The 24,228-nt window shown below is 38.4% G+C and overlaps 1 protein-coding gene across 1 annotated transcript in view; it reads left to right on the top strand.

Annotated features, from left to right (window-relative positions):
• Ankib1 (ankyrin repeat and IBR domain containing 1) overlaps positions 1 to 24,228 on the top strand; it is a 143,350-nt gene that overhangs the window by 102,657 nt on the left and 16,465 nt on the right. Inside the window, 2 exon segments of the mRNA XM_038318432.1 lie at positions 7,114 to 7,202; positions 15,106 to 15,236. Of these exon segments, the coding sequence (XP_038174360.1) occupies positions 7,114 to 7,202; positions 15,106 to 15,236 (220 nt within the window).

Raw genomic sequence — 24,228 nt, forward strand, 5'->3', positions numbered from 1 at the left:
TAAGTTCTGTTCACATGTATTAAAGTAAAGTTTTCAAAACATTTAAAGAGAAAATTGCCTGTCTCTACGCTTTTACAATTTTTTATTATTTTACATGTTACTGACTCTACCTGCACTAATACAAAAGGTAAATTGGAACTATAGCAAGAAAAATAACTTAATAAATGCAAATGAGCATTATTTCCACGAAAATGGAATTTAGATGGGTATCAACCAACTTTACTGAGAACTATGGTTGTGTTAAATAATAAGAAGATTTTTTTTTCTTTTAAGTCACTATGATATCTCTTGAAAAACCTAAGCTCTTGTCTACAAAGGCACCATCATATCCTTCCTGTGCTTCTAGAATGATACCATTGATACCATTCCTGGGAAAATTCAGGAAAAACTTATCATATAAATCATTTGTGAGCGCGTTTTGCTTCAATTGAGGAATCCTGGTTCTAAGATGATAGGTTTTAAGTGGAAACACATACAAAGAAGGAAAACAAGTGCCTAGAAAACATTTAAATACAACATTCTCAGAAGAGATAAAGATTATAAAGATAAAGTTTTGAAGGATAAAAAGAACCTCTGACTAGATTTACCCAAAGTTTTGTGGTTTCCATGGTCTTGACTTCTACTCGATTTCTCGTTGTGCCATGTAGGTAGAACATTACTTCCTTCTATTCTGCATTCTCTTTATGCTCCCATGTAATAAGCTTGTTTTGATCTAGAACAAATAGACTTTATTTTTTGAGGACAGGTCATACTTTAAAACCACACACAACACACACACACACACACACACACAACACACGCCTGTACGCATGTACGTGTGCGCACACTATATAGCTGTAATGATAAATTTGCCCACCTTTGGAGAAATGTGCCAGTTTACTCTTTTGTTGACTGAAAATATCAGGCTAGTAATAATCAAATCCACTGGAGGTGGTTGGCCCAGTCTGGGATCTGTGAAAGACTACATTGACTTTAGTCGCATTTGACAGTCATTTGTTCTCTCTTACTTATGCAGAAGGACAACAGAGAACTTCATACATTGAAACACTTTCTGTACATAGGTCTGAGGGGAATTGACTTAAATGAAATGAGATTCGATTTTATGTAAACAACTCAAAATTTTAACTTATTTAGTTTAATCTAGTTGCCTTTCAATTTTGACACTCATTCTACTATATGATTGCTACATAGTTTTCTGGACTTTCTAATTGCCTTGCCCAGCACTGTGAGGCATTATATTCAATCCTTTTTTTTTTTCATTCTTGTTTCTTGTTAAATGTTTTGAACTTGTAATCAGAAATTCTGAGACAAAATGACCACATCTGATGCTATTTTCTTATTCCACCAAGAAACAAATCTCGGTGAAGGAAATTGTACAAGAGAGAACTTTACAAAGTAAAGACTGGGACTGGCTTTGCCCCTTTCTTCTCCCCCAACAGTTATTAAACCATGTTCCGTGGGGTTTGTGCATTTATGCACCTTTACCTGTCTCTGTGTGTACAGAGCTTGCCGGCCATTTTCTTCTCTTGCTCTCTACCTTTTTTTAGAACATGCATTTGTTCTATATTTTATGTATATGTGTATGTGCGCTACATGTATGCCCTGTTTCTGGGGAGTTCAGAAGAATGTAATCAGGTCCCTCCTAATGTGGCTGCTGGGAATTGTACCCAGGTCCACTAAAGAACAGTAAGCACTCTTATCCACCAAACCATCTGTCGTGTCCTCTCTGATGAGTTTTGAGACAGGATGTCACCTGTTTAGACTGCAAACCCATAATCCTCTTGTCGCCATCTTCCAGCATTGCTATTACAGTTGTGCATCTCTCGCCTGGCTTTACATGGGTACTAGGGATCTGAATTTGTAAACAGAGCAGAGCTTTCTTTTTGTCCCAACCACCCAGTCCCAAATAAACACACAGAAGCTTATATTAATTACAGAATGCTCAGCCAAAGCTCAGATTTACTACTAACTAGTCTTCATCTTAAGTGATTGTAGTTACCAGGTCTCTGGGCCTGCTTAATGAGTCTAAGAGAATGGCGGGAGCTAACAAACTATCATACCTGAGTAACCAATAATTAGAAATACAATGTAATTAACCCATTTGTATTAATCTGTGTTTTGCCACATAGCTTTACCTGTCCTCTAGCATCTTGCTTCCTGCCAGCTGGCTCCTCTCTCTCCAACTCTGCCCTTCTTCCTCTCTGTATTTCAGTTTGCTTTCCCACCTCACTGTGGGCCAAATCAGCTTTATTACCACCCAGTGAGAGTATATGTATTCACAGAGTAAGAAGGATTATCCCACAGCATGAGTTCAGTTCCTCATGCTTTGGCAGCAAGCACTTTTCCTATTGAACCTCAGAAGTTTTTCCAGTGATGACCAAAGAACAAAAGCCACCAAAACGTTTGAACCTAGAATGCTTTCTCCCCCTTAACCTATTTTAAATAGTTTTTGTTATTTGAAGTGAAGACAATCACCTCTAGGTGGTATCCACAAACTGGAAGGCAATGACTTTAACCAGTGACTGTCCCCTGTTTTTCCATTTTATAGCTTGCATATACTACTGAGTAACTTCTTGCCCTCTGAATTAGCACAGAGTCTGTCTTGCCTTAGACAAAATAATTTAAAGATCTTTGTCAGAAATATTTCGTGGCCACCAGCATCCATATAGCTATCAAATCCAGAGCTAAGATTTAACATGGTATACTATCATCTTTGTCTTGCTCCAGAATGGCCTTAACTCAAATGACAGGTTTTTGCACTTGGAATCTTGGAACTCACTTGGAAGGCTCTCCTGTGAGTCAGTAGACAATTAAACCTACTTTAGAATAATTTCCTCAAGTTTACTGGAGAGGGCTGGAAGATTGTAGCTGAGTGGTAGGTCATCTAACTTACCGTGCAGGAGTCTCAGGTTCCCCCCACAGTGCCAGCAAAGCAGAGATTACGTGTCGCTGGAAAGACACTCTACATAATAGCGTGGTGGGGCTTTGTAACACTGTATAACAATGGGCATTGGTTTAACTGAACCTGCAGACATGTGCTATCATACCTAGGACCGTGAATCCTAATTATAGTAAAGGAACAGTCATGGCTCATCTTTCCGCTGGAGACATCATAGTCAGAGAGACTATTTAAAAATCCTCCAGTTAAAAATAAAGTTATCCTTTTGGGGGAATAAAATAATTACATATAATTCCCTTGTACAATCAGTCCCCTAAGTTAGTAGCTCCATATATGGAAAGAATGGCTTTTCTGATTGACAGTGTCTGACTGTGAAAGTGTCCTGGTGACTAGTAGCATTTCCCAGGTCTTTACGATCTGGAAATAATGATTGTGGTGTTCTTATTACAGCAAATCTCAGTCATTGCTAAAATATTGTAAATACTCTTTATAGAACAGCATATTCAAACACTGCTTGAAAGTTCGATTTATTGACTCCAGTAAAGTTCATATGATATTCCAAGAGTCTGTCATTTGAGCCTTAACTCTGCCTCACAGTGTGGTTCAGTGATCAACCAGCAGCCACTGTTACAGTGGTTCTCAACCTTCCTAATGCACAACCCTTTTAATACAATTTCAGTACTCCAGTGTGAGCTTATCTCCACGTGGGCGGACCTGCCGGAGACAGATAAAAGAGCAGTATCTCAGTTCCTAAAACCATCAGAAATAATGTGTTTTCTGATGGGTCTTGGGTGACCCCCTGGGAAAGAGTTGTTATGAATTTAAGTTCAGCAGCTAGAGAGATGCTCGTTGGGAAAGTGTTTGTTTGCTTCACAAGCAGGAGAACCTATGTTCAGATACCCCACCCCAAATAAAAAGCCAAAGTGGTGGTGTGCACCTGTAAACCAGCACTGGGCAAGGCCAACAAAGGAGGATTCATTGGAACTTGCTGCCAGCTAGTCCTTGCTCGTGAGAGATCCTGCCTCAAAAAAGGGATGGAGTGGGTGGGGTGAGTGGTGGATGGATGGGCAGGCAGATAATAGAGGAAGACACCCAGTGACCAGAGGTTGCCTTCAAGACTTAGAACTGTAACGTGATGATTCTTAATTAAATCACTCGCTATTTTGTGATTACTAAGGTTCTATAATTACATATAATTGAAATTTCTTACGTCTTGATAGAATTTTTTAATCAAGTAATTAAACTTTAAAGAGTAAGTAGAAGATTTTTCTTTCTCAGCCACTTTATATTCCTACCCAACAGTGGTGCACGTTGACCTACTCTTCAAGAAAGGGCCTTGTTTTGTTGATGTTAGGTTAGCCTCCAGGGATGAAGCCTCTGGGCACCCACATTTTTCTTCATAACCCTGGTAGATCAATTCCATTGATAATTCTAGCCAAGATCCTCCTCCATACCATGTTCTATAGACTCCTGAGATACAATTCCAATAGGCAACCAGATAGCATTCAGCAATTTAAACTTCTTTAGGAGTGAGTTGTAGCAGTGCATCCTTGTAAACCTAGGAGTCTGAAACAAGAAGAGTAACCGGTTTAAAGTCAGTCACTTAGACAGGAAACCACATCTAAGAAGTACAAAAAAAATCAAAGAATTTAGCTTCATGATATCAGCAGGACTACTTCTCAACCTAGAGTATCAACAAGCTACTCTAACTAGTATCCTTTGTTGTAATACTCTGGAGTCCAAACCTCTTCTCACAGATGAGTTAGTGCTCAAAAATAGCATTAAATAGCAGCCATGGTTCACTTTCTACTTGGCAGTCCTTCCTGGAGCTTCTTAGAAGTGTCTCCTTTACACCCACTCTCAGTGTCCATGGGAACTGCCAAACTGTCATCACACCCTGGACACATCACTGATTGGGCTGGCACCTGCAGCCACAGTAAACCTGGGAAGGAAGGCCTTTTGTTGCTCTCTAATGCCACACAGTTATAGAGAGCCATGCACACCGATAAGCAATTACGGCCTTTTGAAGAAGTGTTGATTGGCTTTTTAGATTCTGTTTTACAGCATTGGGTTTTTCCTCCTTAATTTTCTTTTTCCTCTCAAAGTATATTTTTACAGCAGGACCAATATACTGTTATTGATTCTTCAAGGAAAAGATAGTGAATATGCTATTTAAACTCCACCACTCCAGGGGTGGGTGAAAAGAACTTAATGGAACTAATTTATGTTTATTGATTTCACTCATTTCTTATAGTTGCTGAAGATGTATAACTTTTTTGCACCTTAGGATTTTGTTTTCTGCTTTCTTGAAATATAATTAACAAGTAGGCTTTAAAAATAATGAATGCCAAGAAATGTACCTTCTGCATTCCAACACGAATTCTCAAGCACCAGATAGGAGCACTGCTTCTCTCTGGCTATAGCATGTACTCCTTACTTCTGCCTGCTAGTCCAGGGTGCATAGTGAAAGTTTGCAGTTATCACAGATCTGAGTCTGCACTTCACAGCATATAGCACGTGCACTAGTGTTTTTAAACAACCTAGCTGTTTTGAGTAACTTTTAAGTTGCTATTAAGTGTGACTCCCACCTCTTACCTTCCTCATGATTCCCGGAGAACCTGTGACTCTGAAAGAGCACTTCTCCCTCCTTCTTTCCCCAACAACCATTGACAAAATCATTATTTTGTCTTCTTTGTCTATAAATTAGCCCTACTCTACTTTAATAGTAGTGAAATATGCAGTTTTTATCCTTTTGTATCTTGCTTATTTCCTTTAGCAAAATGAAGTTCATATGTTTGAGCCTCTGGTCCCAAGATGATGCACTGTTTTGGGGCCTTATGGAGCCTCTGAGACATGGGGCCTAAGCCTGAGGAAGTGGGTTGCTGGCTGTGTCACAGGTGGGACCCAAGCCCCATGCCTTCTCTACCATGATGATGAATTCCCTGATTAAACTCAGCGTAAACCTGCCTCTCCCAAGATGCTTCTGTCATGCTGTTACTTTGTCAGAGAAAAGAAACACATCATAATACAATACCTGAGCATGAGATTTCTGAGTTATACAGTAGTTCTGTTTCACGCTGTAGAAAACCACTAAGCTGTTGCCCAGACAGCTACATCATTAGCATTTGTATCAGTAGTGCCCAAGAGTTCCAGTTTTTTAAACTGGAACCCTCACCAACACTTGTTATTTCTAGTTTTCAGTAATAATTATGCTAATGAGTATGAATTAAAATCATTATCAGTATACTTTAAATATAGTGAAATATTACCTCTTAGTTTGTAAGGCATTATCTAAGCCAACTGGTATGTCTTAACAAACTTAACCTTTACAAATAAGATTTTTATTTAAGAAGGTAGTAGCAGTGGTGTTAATATGTCCAGCTTTTGGAGTTTCTTTCCCTAATGACACATTTTAGAACACAATATTACACCATGTTGAATCAAAATGAGTGATTTTATAAAGGGTTTAGACTCTTAATATTTGAACTCTAATATATTCATAGAATGAATGTGTAATTGAATTACAAACGAATGATTGATATTTTCAGTTATTTATATCTAATTTGCAAAATCCCTGTAAAAGTAACTTTTTTTTGCTTGCACTGGCAGTTACCAGAGACTTTGGAGGTAAATGTAACTGTTGAAATATGACTTTTCAGTGCTGGGGAAATGGCTGTGTGGATGAAGCACTTGCTGTGCAAACATAAGGGCCTGAGTTTGGACACCAACCCCACATAAAAGCAGGTGTCTGTAACCCCAGCACTGGGGCAGTCTGCAGTGAGTGAACACAGGTAGATGAAACAAGACGAGTTCCTTACACAGAGCTTCCCAGACTCTACAATGAAGGAGGAGTGTTCGTGATGTAGTTACCAGGTCTCTGGGCCTGCTCTAATGAGTCTAAGAGAATGGCGGTGAGCTAACAAAGATCATACCTGAGTAACAATAGTTAGAAGTGATTAATAGCTGTGTTATAGCTCCTACAGCTGCAAAACTAAGTTGTACTTTAAAGTGTGTAACCATGCTGTGTTCAAAGACTGAACTAGAGTTGTCCAGCTTTGGAATCCCATTTTCAAATCCATTTTGGAAATGCTTCATATCTCATTTGTGCCTTAGTTTTTTCAATTTTAAAATTGGATTAATATTGGCCATCCACAGGTTTGATTCCAAATAGTGATGAGGACTATTTTCAATAACTTTCCTGTTTTGTTTTTTAGGGAGTGCCTTGGTGAAGCACATGAGCCTTGTGACTGCCAAACATGGAAAAATTGGCTACAAAAAATAACTGAAATGAAGCCAGAGGAACGTAAGTGGAACTTTGCATAGCTGCGCTACATATTTCCTATGGGCATTCATAATCTTTATTTAAGAGAAATTTTCAAATTTGCCAGGCCCCATGTTCAGCATGGCCTCTCTCACGTAGATCCTTTAGGAGATGGGTTTATACAGGGCAGAATCACAGGCAGATCTTTGATTGTAACAAGACATTTTAACCTAAGGTGCAAGTGAGGGTCATATTTAACCTTTTCACCAAGCCCTTTTCATCCTTTAGTGGGCCACCTTGTTTTTTCTGTACTTACAAGATAAGTGTTATGATCTGTAGTAAGAAAAACACTTATTTCCCTGAAACTTCCAGTAAAATATTAATTTCTTGGTACTATGCAGTTCTGTACATTTATTTAAACACTGATACTTTTTTATTATTGAAAATAGATTCCTCTCTCATACAATATATTCTGACCTCCACATCCCCTCCCTCCACTTCTCCCAGTTCTCCTTTCCCCTGGATCTACTCCCTGTCCATTTCCCTTCAGAAAGGACCAGGCCTCCAAGAGACAAACACAACAAAATAAGATACAAAACAAAAGCCCTAATATCAAGCAGGAGGAGACAACCTAATAGGTGGGGGGAGGGAGGAAATCTCAAGAACAGACAAAAGATTTGGAGGTACATCTGTTCCCACTGTTAGGAGTTCCACAGAAACACCAAATTAATAGCCGTAGCATATACGCAGAGGTCCTAATGCAGACCCATGGAGGCCCCATGCTTTCTGCTTCCATCTCTATGAACCTTTCTGCCTTAGTTAGGGTTTCTGTTGCTATGACAAAACACCATGACCAAAAAGCAAATTGGAAGGAAGGTTTGGTTTATTTGGCCTCCACTTCAGCATTGTAGTTTATCATTGAAGGAAGTCAGAGCTGGAACCTGGAGGCAAGCGCTGATGCAGAGGCCATGGAGAGGGGCTGCCTACTGGCTTGCTTTCCCTAGCTTGCTCAGTCTGCTTTATTACAACACCCAGGACCACCAACCCAGGGGCAGCACCACCCACCATGAACTGGGCCCTCCCCCATTGTTCACTAATTAAGAAAATACCTTACAGCTGGATCTCATGGAGGCATTTCCTCAACTGAGATTCATTAGTCTCTGATGACTTTAGCTTGTGTGAAACTGACACACAAAATGAGCCAGGACACCTGCTTAGTTGATTCAGATTCTGAAACTTCTATAAATGCATCTCTGCTCCGTTGTGGAAAGGATATGAAGTGATGTTAGTAATCCCATTTTGCAGATGAGATGACCCCTGGATTGAGTGACATAAGGCATATATCGAGTGACAGAATAGATTTGAATTTCTGAAGGATTCCTTTTTGCATTTTTCCTAATAGCAATTCCCATATTTAACAAATAAATGTATTTTCTTTGTAATAATTTCCATTTTCTAAAGTATTTGACAGCAACTATTTCCTATTAAAGTAATGTAAGTAAAGATTTAGTGAGAGTCTTATGTGTTTTAGATAATGGAGCTAGTAAGAATTCACTTGGTGAATCTATACTTCAGAACAAACACATAATAAAGATGGCATCAGCCTTTAGGGAAGGCAGGGACTAGAAGACACTGTCAGATTATTATATGGCATATGCTAGCATACAGTTAAGGAAATGCGAGAACAGATAGCTGGAACTGGGATTGAAGGGAGAAAGGGTGCTTCAGGCTCTCATGGAGGCAAGAGACTGAATTTTCCTCGGGGCTTCTATTCAGAGGCTAAGGTGCTTTTATCAGAAGTGTCACTTGGAGAGAGGCTGGAGCTATGAGACCTTTGGCCTTATGGAAGGGAATCTCACATTGACCAAGGGCTGGTCCTCAGTATTGCAGATCCCTGAGGTTCATGTTGTCTGCTGCCATGGAGTACAGTATTTATCCAGGGACATGGTGTTTATCAAACCTATTTTTATCAGAATAGCTGGTAACTGTAGGGCTAGCTTAAAGGATGGAGAGACCAGTGATTGAGAAATTGAGGTTTTTAATTTGTGTCATAAGATAGACCATTATACCTTTAGTCAGAGTTAGCAAGTTCAGCTAAAGATGTTGCTTTCTAGGAAAAAGAACGGCCCTTGATGTAGACATGTTGAATGTGTGGTACTTGCGGGATAAATGGTTGGAGATGTTCAGTGGAATTCTAGAAGTACTTGTCTCATGCTCAGGAGAAATGCTAGGAAAAGTTAGTAATTTGTTTATTTTAAATGGTGTCTTCCTTATTTAAGTACTGTTTGTGTTACAATATAAAATTTAGATACTATGCATACTCTTAACACTTATGTTTTCAATAATATAAGTGTCACAAATATTGTAAGAGAATATTATTCCTGTGATGAACTGTGGGGAAGGGGAGCATGGAGGCAGTAATCTCGGGAGAAGAGGAACAAATCTGATGCTTAAACTGCACATTTGAGACCTCGTCAGTGCTCTTCTGTGGACCAAAATAAGAAACACACTAACGGGCAGGGTGAGGTAGCTTTGTGAAGCAGCATGGTGTACTGAAGGCCTGAAGTTCAGTCCTTAATGCAGGGTGCTGTGCTGAGTGATGGAGCTGTGCAGGCAGTAGTTCAGATCAGGTGGACGTAAACAGACACAGGAGTTTGAAGAAAATTCAGTGTCATTGTTTTAAATCTAGCATGTTTCCTAGTTGCTTGAAGATTGCTATGCTACCAGATGTAATTAGTCTAGCATACTATTTTATTCTAAAACAGAATATGGCCTAAGTATGTGGTTTGATATGCAAAGCAAGTATTTGGAGAAATATTTTTAAAGGATATTTATTAATTATTTTCTATAAAGCACCATGAGCAAGCAAGAGAAGGAAGAAGTTTTTTTGTGTGTGTGCTTAGGGTTCCAGAGAAAGAAGTATCCATGATGGCAGCACATGGCAGCTAAGGCCACAAGCTCAAAGTTTGCATCTTATCAACTAGCATGAAGCAAAGAGAATGAACTGGAGTAGGACAAGGCCTTAAGCCCTCAAAGCCTGCCCCAGTGACATCTTCCTCCATCAAGGCCATATCAGCTAAGCCTCCCAAACAACGCCACTAATAGGGAACATTTCTCATTGAATCCACCACAGGAAACTGGCAGGGAATGTTTGCATGTTCCTTGTGTAATAGAATTTGGGGGCTGCAGCGTTTTTAGTCATCATCCATGCTTACCTGACTTTTGAGTCACCTATGTTCCTATAAGTGATTCCCCAGTAAACACATTGGTTCACCAGACTGTATCTGGATGGGACAGTATTGTGACTGTGGTCTGACATTGTCTTCTCTGTTGAATGCAACTAGACTCCCTCCCAGGAAATATGATGCAAAACATTGTCTAAGCAACTCATTTGGCTTTATAAATCATGGAGTTTGACCAGCACCACTTGTTGAAGATGCTGTCTTTTTTCCCATTATGTATTTCTGCCTTCTTTGTCACAATCAGGTATCCATAGGTGTGTGAATTTATGTCTAGGTCTTCAGTTTGCTTCCACTAATCAGTGTTTCTGTTTTTGTGCTAATATCATGATGTTTTTATTACAACAGCTCTGTAGTATAATTTGAGATTGGGGATGGTGAAACCTCCAGCAGTCCTTTTATTTGGGATTGTTTTAGCTACCCTGGATTTTTTGTCTTTCTATATAAAGATGAAAAATTGTTATTTCATGATATATGAAGAATTGTGTTGGAATTTTATTGGGAGTTGCATTGAATTTGTAGATTTTTTGGTAGGTTGGTCATTTTTATTATGTTAATCCTACCAATCCATGAATATGGGAGAGCTTTCCATCTTCTGGTACTTTCTTCAGTTTCTTTCTTCAGCATCTTAAAGTTTTTATCATACAACTCTTCCACTTTCTTAGTTAGAGTTACTAGAGGGGAATTTATAGTTAGAATTACTTGTATCACATTTCTAGGGACCATATGAAGAGATATCTATTTAGTCCAAACGGGGCACCTGTGGCAGAGAAACAAATCCACCCAGTCTAGCTTAGTGATCTGGTGGCTTTATTGGGACTACTTGTAGCATGGTGGGCTCCAAGGCAGCTGTGTCATGAGGAAATTGACCTCAGTTTGTGATGACATAAAAGTTGTGTTCCTGGAGTTCCTGCTTGACAACAGCTCAGCTGGTTGGAGTGTCTTTTCTCCCCAGTAGTTGTGACTTCTGATATAACCTTGGGGACAGGGCCTTGTGAATCTTGTAACTTTCAGGAGTTCCCTGAGACTTGTGAATATCATCTTCTTCCTGAATTGCCCTCTTCCAGAGGCAGTGTTTCAGTTAAGACAGCACAACACTGTCCCTCACCATTTTAGAACTACTCTGGAGGGAGGGTAAGAGCACTCACTGGCAAGATGAGGTTAGTGTTGGACCTAGGAAAAACTATCCTTGTACATGATAAGGATCCTATGGGAAGAGAGGAGGAAAGAAGTGTAAGATTAGCAGTGAGATGCGTGATATTTCTATTGGCCAGAGACAGATAGACTGCAACTTAAATTTTTTTCTTTGAATTGTCCAAATGAAATTTTGATTCAGAAAGATGGAAAGAATGTTAGAAAACAGGCTAGAAGAAAGAATGTCCACCTGTACTTCCCTACTGAAGAGGCACCAAACCAAGATTGCACTGTTGCCAGGAGAAGCCTAGGTGTCTACTCACTATACTTGTGTCACACTCCAAGGTTACTCTATTTGCTTCGTACAACGAAAAATAACATTTTTAAGACAGTTTCTTACTAACTTATCCAGGCTGACTTGAAACTGGTGCTCTTCCTGACTCTGCCTCCTAAATAGCTCAGATTCAGGCATATGCCACCCCACTCAGCTGTCATAAACATTTTTTTTTACCAAATTTTAAATTTGTGGGTTTTTTTTTTCCTCTTAAGCCCAGTTTTCTAGTCCTTGAGTGCTAAAATTCAAAAGAAGTGACACAATCAAATTAATCAGAAAAAGTATTTTAAAAATACCAAAAATCAGTTCAGAGGATTTCATATAAACAATTGACTAGTCTTTTAAAGCAGTAAATTGATTCTGTTGTGTTTAATCAGAGCAAGAAGTGGATATAGTTATTGTCTGGTGAAATGGTAAATTTATAAAATTTGCAGACCATTTATATAGTCATTAAATGAAACAAGTCTTTAAAAGTGTGTGGTCTGTATACAAGTGCATATAGAGGGATGTGCATGTGTGTGTGCACTGGCTGTATACATTTTGGTTCTGTTAAAGAGGCTTAGATTCTGTTATACTCTGACACTATTAAATGAAGCTAATATTTCTTGTCACGAGACTCTAGCACATCAAATTATTAACAAAACAAGATCAAGGTATATAAGACATATCACAGGTGCTCAGAAGGGCAGATTCAAAGAAGTGGATGCACAGAAAGCAGATCCCCAGAAGTTTCGTTACAGTAGCAGCTAGCCAGTTCCTGATCACCATCATACCAGCCCTGGAATGTAATTAGAAGTGAGCCTTCTCTCCAAGGGTGGAAGAAAAGTGCTCTGTTGTGCTTCATACAGCGGTTTTGTTTGCATGGCATTGTGCTTTATATATTATAACAATGAACAATACGGATCATAAGAATATGCTAGAATCTCTAAACTAAAAATAATGTTGATATTGAAAAGAGAAGAAAGGCTCCTTCTTTTAAACAAGAATCAGATGTTTTAAATATGTTTAGATTTTACAGCATTGCCTCCACAGCTTGACCACACTAGCGATTATGAGTTCCTTCTCAGATTCCTGTTCTCACCAAACAATGTGAGTTCTCCCCACCAGCCTTTTCCTCTCAGGTTAGAAACTGATATGACCCAGTCACCTCACTAGTGCTGCTGTTGCTCTTTGCTGTGTGAAATTAAAAACCAGTATTATATAGGCAAAAGCTGGTGCTGTAGTGTTGTAGATGCAGACATATAGAGGTAGCTTGCAGGATCAGTGCAGCAAAACAGCTCCTCTCTGCTGCCAGGTTCCATGGAAGGGCAACTCCTAGTACCCAACCCTTGTTCACATTTAGAGCCACTTCATAAGAATCAGTTAGCCCCAATCTCTGTTCCTTTTCTTTGTCTTGTATGTAAGAACTGGGAAAACATTTCTTTTTAAACAGTCTGGTTTCTCCCCTGCTTTGAACAATACATCTCAAACCTTACTTACTGTACCTTCTTTTAGAGAATGCAGGGAATCAAAGCTTGACTTGAATGGCCACTTACAGTGACTCTTAGGTGACTTTCCTGACATCATTTTCACTACAGAAAAAGTAAGGCTACCCAGTGCAGAGGTAGAAAAGACAACCCACAGATCCCTGCCATTCTTACAGGACAAACAGAATTTTAATTTTACTTTTTAAATTGTTGGGGGGAAGTTAAAATGGAATGCTTAGAATCTTTAAAAACCATAATATTCCTTAAGATCACAGATGAATTTAAGAAGACAATTGATAAAGGTGGTGTGGGACAAGCACTTCCCCACTGAGCCATACATCCCTAGTCCCTTAGAAAAACCTGCCAAGTGAATGGGTCAAGTCATAAAGGACTTCACACTGTTTACTAAAGCGATTTGATTTTTATCTTGTAGTCCTTTGTCAAGGGGAAGCAAATGAAAGATTGAAAGCAGAATTTTATTTTTCAAAGATCACTCTGTAGTCAGTGTTGTTGAAAGTGGGAGGGAGAAGGAACTGCGAAGAAGGGTTAGTTTCCTGTGCATCTGTTGTCCAGGAAAGAGATGTGGAGGGCACTAGCTCAGACAACTAAAAGTGGGGATGGAAAGGACATGGAAGAGTCAGAAGTGGAATCAGTGATGTTCTGTAAGTTAGCTAGCCAGAGGGTGTTGAAGACAGTCCACCCAGTAGACTTAAGTCTGAGCTCTCTAAATGACTTACAAGCATGGGTAAATAAAAGAACTGATGTTTACTTTTAGGCATATACCCTTGGATCTGTTTATCTGAAATAATCAAAGATTTAAAAAAGAAAAAGAAAAAAATGGTGCTCTTGCATGTTTGCAGCACTCTGAAGGCTGAAAGCCAAATTCTGGGTTTGTAGGTGGCCTGGACGATGCATAGCAAGTTGTCTCACAAAACAGATGTTGGTGTTTAATGATTTCCACTAGGAAAAATTCCTGATAATTTTGTTTGCAACTAGCCTGTTTTAGAGAGTATAGTTCAGGGCCTAGAGAGATTTTTCAATGGTTAGGGACACTTGTTGCTCTTGCAGAAGATGTGGATCCCAAACCCAGAAGGTAACTCACAATCATCTACAACTGCAAGGGATCCAACACTCTTCTGCAGCCACCAAGTTGTATGTGATACACATACATGCAGACAAAATAGTCATGCACATAGAACAAAATAAACATCTAAAATAATTAAAATCTAAATAAATTATAGTATAGCACAATGGTTGTCAACCTTTGGTTACTTGTATGTGAGTGTATTTGCGTGTGGGCAGACCTGCCAGGAGACAGACAGAGGAACAGTATTTTAGTTCCTAAGAAATATATGTTTTGGTTCTGTCAGAGCTATATGTTTTCTTAGCAGACCCCTGTGAAATGTTTTTTTAACCCCCAGATTGAGAACATTAGATCTAACGTAGTCATTCTAAAATTTTCTTGGGTATAATAGTTAATTTAAACAAAGCACATACTTTTAAAAATAAAACTTTGATTCTTCCCCAGTTTATTTGTATAGATTTACAGAGAAACCTCATTTCAAGTAGATTTTCCAAGAATAATTTTGGAACAGAAGTCCTTATATTATTGAAATTGAAGCAGTTGTAAAAGTTTCTCCATAAACACTAATATGAAAAAGAAATACATTATTACACTGGAGAGACAGCCTGCAAAGAAAAGTCTAGTTCCCTTCTACCTGGAATCATATGCTTAATAATATGTTTTGATGTTTGTCCTCTATATCTTAAAGTTGTTGGAGTCAGTGAAGCCTATGAGGATGCTGCCAATTGTCTGTGGTTGTTAACTAACTCCAAGCCTTGTGCAAACTGTAAGTCTCCAATACAGAAGAATGAAGGCTGCAATCACATGCAGTGTGCCAAGGTAAGGTGCTGGCATGTGTTTCCATGCTTTGTGGTTTAAAGTCTTAATTTAGTTTGTACTACAAGAAACCATCAGCTAAATAAATAATTCAGTTCATTAATACGTTGAAAAATTAAAATGCCTCCAGAGATCCACCTGGCTGAAACATTTAGGGGATTGAAAGGAAGTCTGTGATCTTCAGGTCTCAGTGTAGAAAAGAGGCTATCTGCATTGTTTTTGGTTTTTAATCTTTAACTCATGCCTCTGTTTCAGTGTTTTTTTAAAAAAATTGTAATAATGCTTTTCATTTTCTCCCTTTATTTGAAGTGGTTTTAAAATATTAAGATATTGTATTTTTTCTCATTTAAAATGTGAAAGAAAATAGTTAAGATTAATAAAATATCTTAACATTGCTCTAAGAATCACTTGAGCCGAGCATTGGTTGTACACGCTTTTACTCCCAGCACTAGGGAGGCAGAGGCAGGCAGATCTCCGTGAGTTCAAGGCCAGCCTGGTCTACAGAGCTAGTTTCAGGACAGGCTCCAAAGCTACAGAGAAAACGCTGTCTCGGGGGGTAAAAATCTCTTGATTTTTTAATCCTTAAACCAATTATCATTGTAATTTCCAACTTGCAAAAGAATGGAAATTACAAAATTATCTTACAAGTTTGCATTATAATAAGATTAATGTAAAGAAATGTACTTTTTGAGCCAGTAGTGATTTCCTAAGTGGTAGAAGGAAACAACATACTATTTTTTTTTTCTGAGAAAATTACTCAAAAGTACTTAACAGTTTAGCTAAAATTCGAACAAAATTATTTTCTCCAATTATGGCCTCATATTTAACTCCATATTTGTTTCGTTCTTAGAAATGTGGTATAAAATTCCTAAATGGGCACAGAAGTATAATTTGATCATAAAAATCAGCAGTTGACCGTTGAGGTAGACTCCAGTATTCCCTTTCTGTCCTTTCATGAATATGAATTACTGGAGGAGCAACTTCATGAACTAATCAGTACAAAGATACTAACATAAACATATGTTGCTTGAGATTTGCTAGGGTTTAAAACATTTACACGATCTGTAAATTTAAGAACCTTATTTGTATACTTTTTGAATTTTTCAGATTGAAAATATAAGCTGAGTTGGTCAGGGTAGCAGATGGCCTTAATCCCAGCACTCTATAGGCAAAGGCAGGCAAATCTCTGCAACCAGCCTGGTCTAAATAGCAAGCTAGTAGTTAGAGTTACACAGTGAGACCCTGTATCCAAAAAGAAAGAAAATAAACTGAAGAGTGGTGTTATTATTTTGACATAGAAAACTTAACTAGATAATAGTATCAGTGCACACAGTTGAATCCTCTTAGAATGTTTTTCAAGTATGCAAATAAAACATGTCATGAAAAATTGAATCCATGCTGAAGTGCAAAGAATGTCATTATCTGCCTAGGCTTTTTATGCTTCAGTGTGGAATAGGATTTAATAGACAGTTTGCATTGTCTGAGATTCAATGGGTTAAACATTTTTTAAAATGGCATGTTTACTCATATGAAAATAAACTAAATTTTTTTTAAAATACTTTTTCATTTCCCCTTAGAAAATTTTTATTTAGAATGCTGTATCATAACCCCACCCACCCCACTTTACCCTATCACTTTTCTTCTCTAGCTCCTCTATGGTTTGGCAGTGGAATCCAAGAGGCCTGGTGGCTAAGGTTTCTTCTCTAGATCCACTGAGCATCCTCCTTTGACTTAGGCTCCTTGTCCTGTTGTCCCTGCTTAGACTTCTGAGACCCTGGAAGCCTGGGACCTTTGACCCCTGGTAGGAGAGGAAAGAGCTGGAGGCTCTAAGCTGAGGATCACAAGTTCCCTCTCCTCAACCCACAGGAACACTCTGACTCTGTCTAGTGGCCTTTATTAAGCACCTGCCACCATCCAATGCTTCTTGGTGTCGAAGATTCAGGATTAGAAGTATAGAAAGATGGATCAGAAGTTAAAGAGTATTTACTGTACAATAATGAGGACTGGACTATAGATCTCAACACCATGTAACATGCCAGGCATCCTACAAATGCCTGTAACTCCAGCTCCAAGATATTCAACATCTTCCAGCTTCTTCACTTACCCAAAACTATGTACCTGTACAGGCATGTGCATACAAGCGCGCATACGTGTGTGTGTGTGTATATATTAACACAAACACATACATACATTTACACAAATTAAAACAAATCTCTTTTGTAATGGAGGCTTCTCTTCTACCCACCAGTTCCCAATTCACCACTCTGAGGCTTAATATTAATTACAACTGTTTGGTCAGTGACTCAGTCTTATTACCAACTCAACTTTCCCATCTTAAGTTAACCCATTTCTATTAATCTAATGTGACTGTGGCGTTACTTCCCATCTTGTTTCTCTGGCAGCTCCTAGTGGCTCTCAGACTTCACCTTCTTTCTCTCTCTATCAATTTGGATTTCCCACCTAGCTATATTCTGCCCTATCATAAGCCAAAGCAGCTTCTTTATTAACCAATGGTAATAAATCATATTCACAGCATACAGAAGGGTATCCCACACCATCTTCCCTTTTCTAATTGAAAAGCAAGGTTTTAACTTTAACATAGTAAAATTACATATAACAAAACCATGTATCAAACAAGAATTACAGTTGCAATATTTAGTCTATTTGTATTTGTCAAAATTAAATACTCTATCCTATCTTTGTAAGTCTAAAGTTTCATATATAATTTATCTCTTATCATAACTAAGGAAAGCTAAAATTATAACTGTCCAGTCTTCAACTCCATCAAAGACCCCAGAAGGATATAATATTACCTTAGTAACCAGGAAGTGCATTGTAATCAACTTCCAAAGCTCTAGAAATGACAAAGATTATCTGGCTGCCTGGACAATCACCCAAAGTTGACCTGTAACATTGGGGCCTAAAAGCCCCTGGTATCGAGCAGACTTTTAAATGAATCAAGAAATTTGTAAGACTGTAATATTGGAAGGTTGTCAGTCATTTTCCTCTGTGTCCTACACAATGTCTGGCAGTTTCTTCTGTGAAGCAGGAGCCCTAAAGGACCATCCCACCTTGTTTTGACAAAGTTTAGCAATCATTTTCCTCTGGGTCCTGCATATCAACTTTATAAAGCATACAGTAAAGAGCAAGAGCAGTTTCTTGACCAAATGGCTACCCTTGTCAAACTAAAAGCAGATTTCATAAGGAGCTTCTTCAATGCCCATCTATCTCATGAAGTAATCGGTGCTGTCAGGAACAGACATCTTTTACTGTCAAGAAAAGTCTAAGTTCTTAAAATACTTTAAATGCTATATTCTGTAGGTCTTTGAAGCATTTGAAGATTACCTATCCATCTGAAATATATCTTTGCATATCTAGAAAACCTAACTAATATAACTGTAAGTTTAACTATTATAGATGACTATTAGTTTATATTTTTAACTATGTATTACATATTTTTGGTTTTGGCTGGTTTTAGTTTTTTGGGGTTGTTCATGATGGAGGAGAGTCATCTGTCTATGTGTTACTTTCATTGGTTAATAAAGAAACTGCCTTGGCCCTTTAATAGGACAGAAAATTAGGTAGGCGGGGTAGACAGAACAGAATTCTGGGAGGAAGAAGGCAATCGCCATGCTTCTCCTCTCCAAGACAGACACAGGTTAAGATCTCTCCTGGTAAGCGACCAACTCGTGGTGCTACACAGATTACTAAATATGGGTTAAAGCAAGATGTGAGAATTGGCCAATAAGAGGCTAAAACTAATGGGCCAGGCAGTGTTTAAAAGAATACAGTTTCTGTGTAATTATTTAGGGTGTAAAGCTAGCCGATGGCTGGACGCAGCCCCGCCGCTCCATCTACATGTTCATTCATTTGTTTGTTTGTTTGAGATAGGATTTCTTTGTGTAACAGCCCTAGCTGTCCTGGAACTAGCTCTTGTAGACCAGGCTGGCCTCAAACTCGTAGAAATCTGCCTACCTCTGCTTCCCAAGTGCTGGGATTAATGACATGTGCCACCACTGCCTGGCTTATATATTTTTAAATGTACCACATAAACATAATACCTTAACCAAGAGTAGAAATATACATAGAGTATAGCAAAATTGACCTTAAATTTGTTTCAATATACAAAAATCCTTTAAACAAGAATAGAAATATATATACAGTGTAACAAAATTTGAATTTATATCACTGTACCAAAATGATGTGGGAGTTCCCTCTGTGTGCTGTGATTACCATTAATGAATAAAGAAACTGCCTTGGCCTGTTGATAGGGCACAACTTAGGTAGGCAGGGGGGACTGGACTGAATGCTAGGAGAAAGAAAGACGGAGTCAGAGAGATGGGATGGAGCTGCCGCCACCAGAGATAGACATGCTTAATTACTGGTAGGCCACGACCTCGTGGTGATACACAGATTAATGGAGATGGGTAGAATTAAGAGTTAGCCAATAAGAAGTTAAAGCTAATGGGCCAAGCAGTGTTTTAATTAATACAGTTTCTGTGTCGTTATTTTGGTTTGGGGCAGCTGGGACAAACAAGCAACCCCTCCTCCTACACCAAAATCCATGTCAATGCAAAATATCTGATATTAATAGTTATCTTTTTATCCTATATTCCTGTTTTCCTCTAAATATAACAAACATTCATAGCCTACCAAATAACCAAAGATTATCCATACCCCCCAAAACTCTTGGGAGTGTAGACATTGTTTTCTCCTGCTGTCTGTGGGCAAAGTATCTTTAGGGTCCCTGATAAAATTTTTAGACAATTACCAAGCCCTGAGAAGACCAGTTATAACCTTTGTTGATAGGTATCACCTCTCAAAGTTCAGGCAGTCTCCCTTGACCAAATCTGGTCCATCTTAACCTGGAACAAACCCATAACCTTTTGTTTCCTGTGGAAACAAAAGCAAAACCGCTTCTCCAAAGTAATGCTTCTTTTAAGTTCCATTTTACAAATATATTTTTGACATCTGTTTTAAAGTTAAGGCATTTTTAAAATATTTAGGTTGGCATATTTTTTCAGTCTCTTTCAATCCCATGTCTTTCAGCAGCTGTCCCTTGTCATTTTATCAGCCATTAAAAAATTCAAAATCAACACAGTACTTACTATACAGGATCCAGACTCCTTGTGTATTTTCTATCATTACATGGCTTTTTTCTTCTATATTATTTTTGCCATCTCTTTAAAGACTTTTATTTTTTAAACTATTTCTTTTTATAGCTCTCTCTCCCAAGCCTACGTACATTTTTAAAAACACACTATGACCACTTTAGAGGGTTTTTTTTTTTCTGAATCTGTCTTTATTACGTATCTGTAGTCATTGTTTGATTACTGGTTTATGCTGGTAAGCAGATGTGTCTAGGACCAAAGCAAGCGCTTTGGCTCTTGGTTCCACCCCGCTTGTCTTTTCAACATGGCAGGGGTAGCAACAAGCAACACACTTATGCGCCACCCCAGTGCTGCCATTGGCCCACAAACCTTTTTTTTTTTTTTTTTTTTTTTTTTGTCTGTATGAGAAGAAGGTAAATCTGGCACACAGTGTGATTAGCCTCTCTGTACCGAGGCCTGTGTGAGACTGCAGAAACCCACCACATCACTTAGCTCATGGAGGCTGGTGCCAGCTCTATCTTGCATGCAGCTGTTGCAGTCTCTGTACTGCTGCTGGCATGAGACTGTGAAACTAGGAAGCCCAGTTTAGATCCATTTCTGTGCATTTAGAACTTCCCTCATTTTTTTTTCCTCAGGCCCTATGGAAATTTGGGAGCCTCACATTGGCATGCCATTTGTAACTGGAGGTTTCTCTCCCACTCGCCTGTTCCCAAATAACCACTCAGAGGCCTAATATTAATTACAAACTGTTTGGCCAGTGACGCAGGCTTATTACTAACTAGCCTTTACATCTAAAATTAACCCATTTCTAATAATCTGTATTGCCACATGACCATGGTGTTACCTCACGTCTTGTTTCTCTGGCAGCTGCAGCTGCTGTTATCTCTCAGACTCCACCTTCTTTCTCCCTTTATCTGTTTGGATTTCCCAGCTACCTCTATTCTGCCCTGCCATAGGCCAAAGCAACGTCTTTATTAACCAGTGGTGATAAAACATATTTACAGCATACAGAGGGGTATCCCCTATCACTCTTTTAAATTTATTCTTCTCTTATACAATACATTCCAACTGCACCCTCCCCTCCTTCTACTTCTCCCAGGCCCCCTCATTATCCCTCTCCCCCAGATCCTCTACTCTTCCAGAAAAAAACAGGCTTCCCAGTGATATCAACCAAACATGGCAAGACTAGGCACAAATCTCTTTTTCCCTTCAGAAAGGAGCAGGCCCCCCAGGGATATCACTCAAACATGGTATATCAAGTTACAGTAAGGCTAAGCACCTCCCTTCATATAAAGGCTAGACAAGAGAAACCAGTATGTGGAAAGGGGTCCCAAGAGCAGGCAAAAGACTCAGAGATAGCCTTACTCCCATTGTTAGGAGTCCCATCCTATAAACACCCCAAGCTAAACAACTACAGCATGTATGTAGATGATCTGGCACAGAGCCATCCCTCTGGCTCCTACAATCTTTCCTCCCACCCTTCTGCAGGATTCCCCAAACTCTGAGGGGGGAGGTTCCTGATGGAGTTCTCCAGTTTGGGCTCTTTTTCCACCTAATAATGTTTGACTGTGGGTCTCAGTATCTGCCCTCATCAGCTGCCTCAGGAAGCCTCTCTGATGATGATTTGGCTAGGCACCAAACAATATTATTAGGAATATTTTTTTTTAATTTGCCAGCCCTGTGTGATTCTACCTTAGGTCTCTGGGTTATCAAGCCTCAATCTGGTTCTTGGCCATCCAGACAGCGTCAGTCATAGGTTCCCTCCTATTGCATGGGCCTCAATTTAGACCAGTCATTGGTTGGCCACTCCCTCAAGCTCTAAACCATCTTTGCCCCAGGACAGATTATACATTGAAGGTTTTGTGGTTGGGTTGGTGTCTCAGTCCTACTAATGGAAGCCTTGCCTGATTACTAGGAGTCCTCGCCAAAGTCACCTTCGTGGATTCCAAGGAATTTCCACTGCACTAGGTTTCCATATTGCCACGCAAGTGCCCCCCACCAATTCCAGTAGTCTCTTCCCCCCCACTTGATCCCTCCTCTTCTCATCCTACCTGCCCCCCAGTCCAACAGCCAAATCTATTCTATTTCCCCTCTCCAGGGAGATCCATGCATCTTCTCCTAGAGCCCTCCTTATTACCTAGCCTCCATAGCGCTGTAGATTGTAGCATAATTATGCTGTACTTATGTGCATGAGTCTTTCTGTGTCTGAGTTACCTCACTCAGGATGTAAATCTTTCATTCTTAAATAAAAAGTATTAACATATAAAAGTATTAATAAAGTTATGTATTGTTTTTCTACTATAATTGGTAATATCTAGTTGATTTATGAATTTTTGAGAAATAAAGTCACATCACAGAGTATTTGTATCAAAGCAGGCACAAAATTTGGTTTTATCAACCAGGAAAAGAATTTGTATAGAGCTTTGAAACAAATTCACAATTTATTGAATAAATGCGTAGTAAGTGCTAAATGAATGCAAAGAGTTTAATTCAGTTCACTCTCCATGACTACGGGGAAACCTAAAAGTAGTGAAGAAATAGAAGTATAAAGAAGTGTCATAATTACTACAGTAGATACATGTATGTACCCAAAATAATTCCTGCAATGGTGGTCTTCTCCCAATAGATCATCAGAGAAAAACAAGTTAATAATCTTTAAGTGTTGGCTGTTATAATCAATAATTTTAAATGATTATTGTAATCAAAGAAGATAAAAATTAGACCAAGTAATAGTCTTAATCATAGAGAATAAATTTGAAATTAATTATGAAGTTATTAAAGACTGAAAATATTTAATCTTTCAAATAAATCAAAGAATTTATGGAAATATCAATACCACATTATCAGAGCCTGAATGTTACAGCTGAAACCATTATAGTCTTGTTCATTTAAAGCAATACAAAGTAAACAAAAATTGAGGATGTGGTTCTGGCTTTTTAAAAAGCAAAATAAGAAATACCAGTAAGAAGCTTTTTAAGACTGAAAATAATTTTTAAAAATAATGACCAATGTGGCAAAAAAAAAAAAATATCCAAAAGGTAGTTTTTAAAGAAAAATGAAGGTAAACTAAGCTAACATAACAAAGCAGGAAGTTGAAGGATTTCATATGTACAATAAAGGGGGAAAAGAGAATTAGAGAACCAGAATATTTAATATAGAGATTAGAAGCAATCAATAACAAGAAATGAGAGTGTAAAACCTAGAAATATGGTCATAAAGTGCCTGAACTTCAAAGCTGTGTGTAGTGGCACATACCTGTAGTCCCAGCATTCACATGCTAAGGCAGAAGAGTCATGAATGCAAGGCTAACCTGAGCTGTGGTGTAAGACCCTGTCTCAAAAACAAAACGACACTATCACATTTACAGATGACATGATTACATACTAGAAAACTTACAAGAATAAACTGAAAAAGTACTAACAGCAACAAAAATTCAGCTTAGTAACAAAATACAGAATTAATGTGCAGAAAATAATAACCTCCATATCTCTCCTAACAACATCTAGATGGAATATATAGACCATCTATATCTAGAAATGAGCTTAATAAATACACAAGGCTTTTGTTGAAAATATTTTAAAATCTCTTTAAGACAAAAATGGCAAACAAATAGAAATACAACATTTTAAATAAAAAGATGCAAACAAAAATGCCAGCAGCTTGTTCTTCTGCATCTGTAATTCAGATGTTCATATGGCAAATCAGAACAAGCTTAATTAGGAAAACCTTGAAAACTCCCATAAGGGGGAAGTAGCCTTGTAAGATAATATGCTGTGAAGCTGCAGTAGTTGAAACACCCTTGTATTGCATATGAATACATAGAGTATGAAATAAAATAGAAAGCAAGCCTAGGAAATAGATGCATACATAGGGATTTAATGTGT

The sequence above is a fragment of the Arvicola amphibius genome, chromosome 2 (assembly GCF_903992535.2).
Source record: "Arvicola amphibius chromosome 2, mArvAmp1.2, whole genome shotgun sequence".
NCBI classification, from domain to species: Eukaryota; Metazoa; Chordata; class Mammalia; order Rodentia; family Cricetidae; genus Arvicola; species Arvicola amphibius.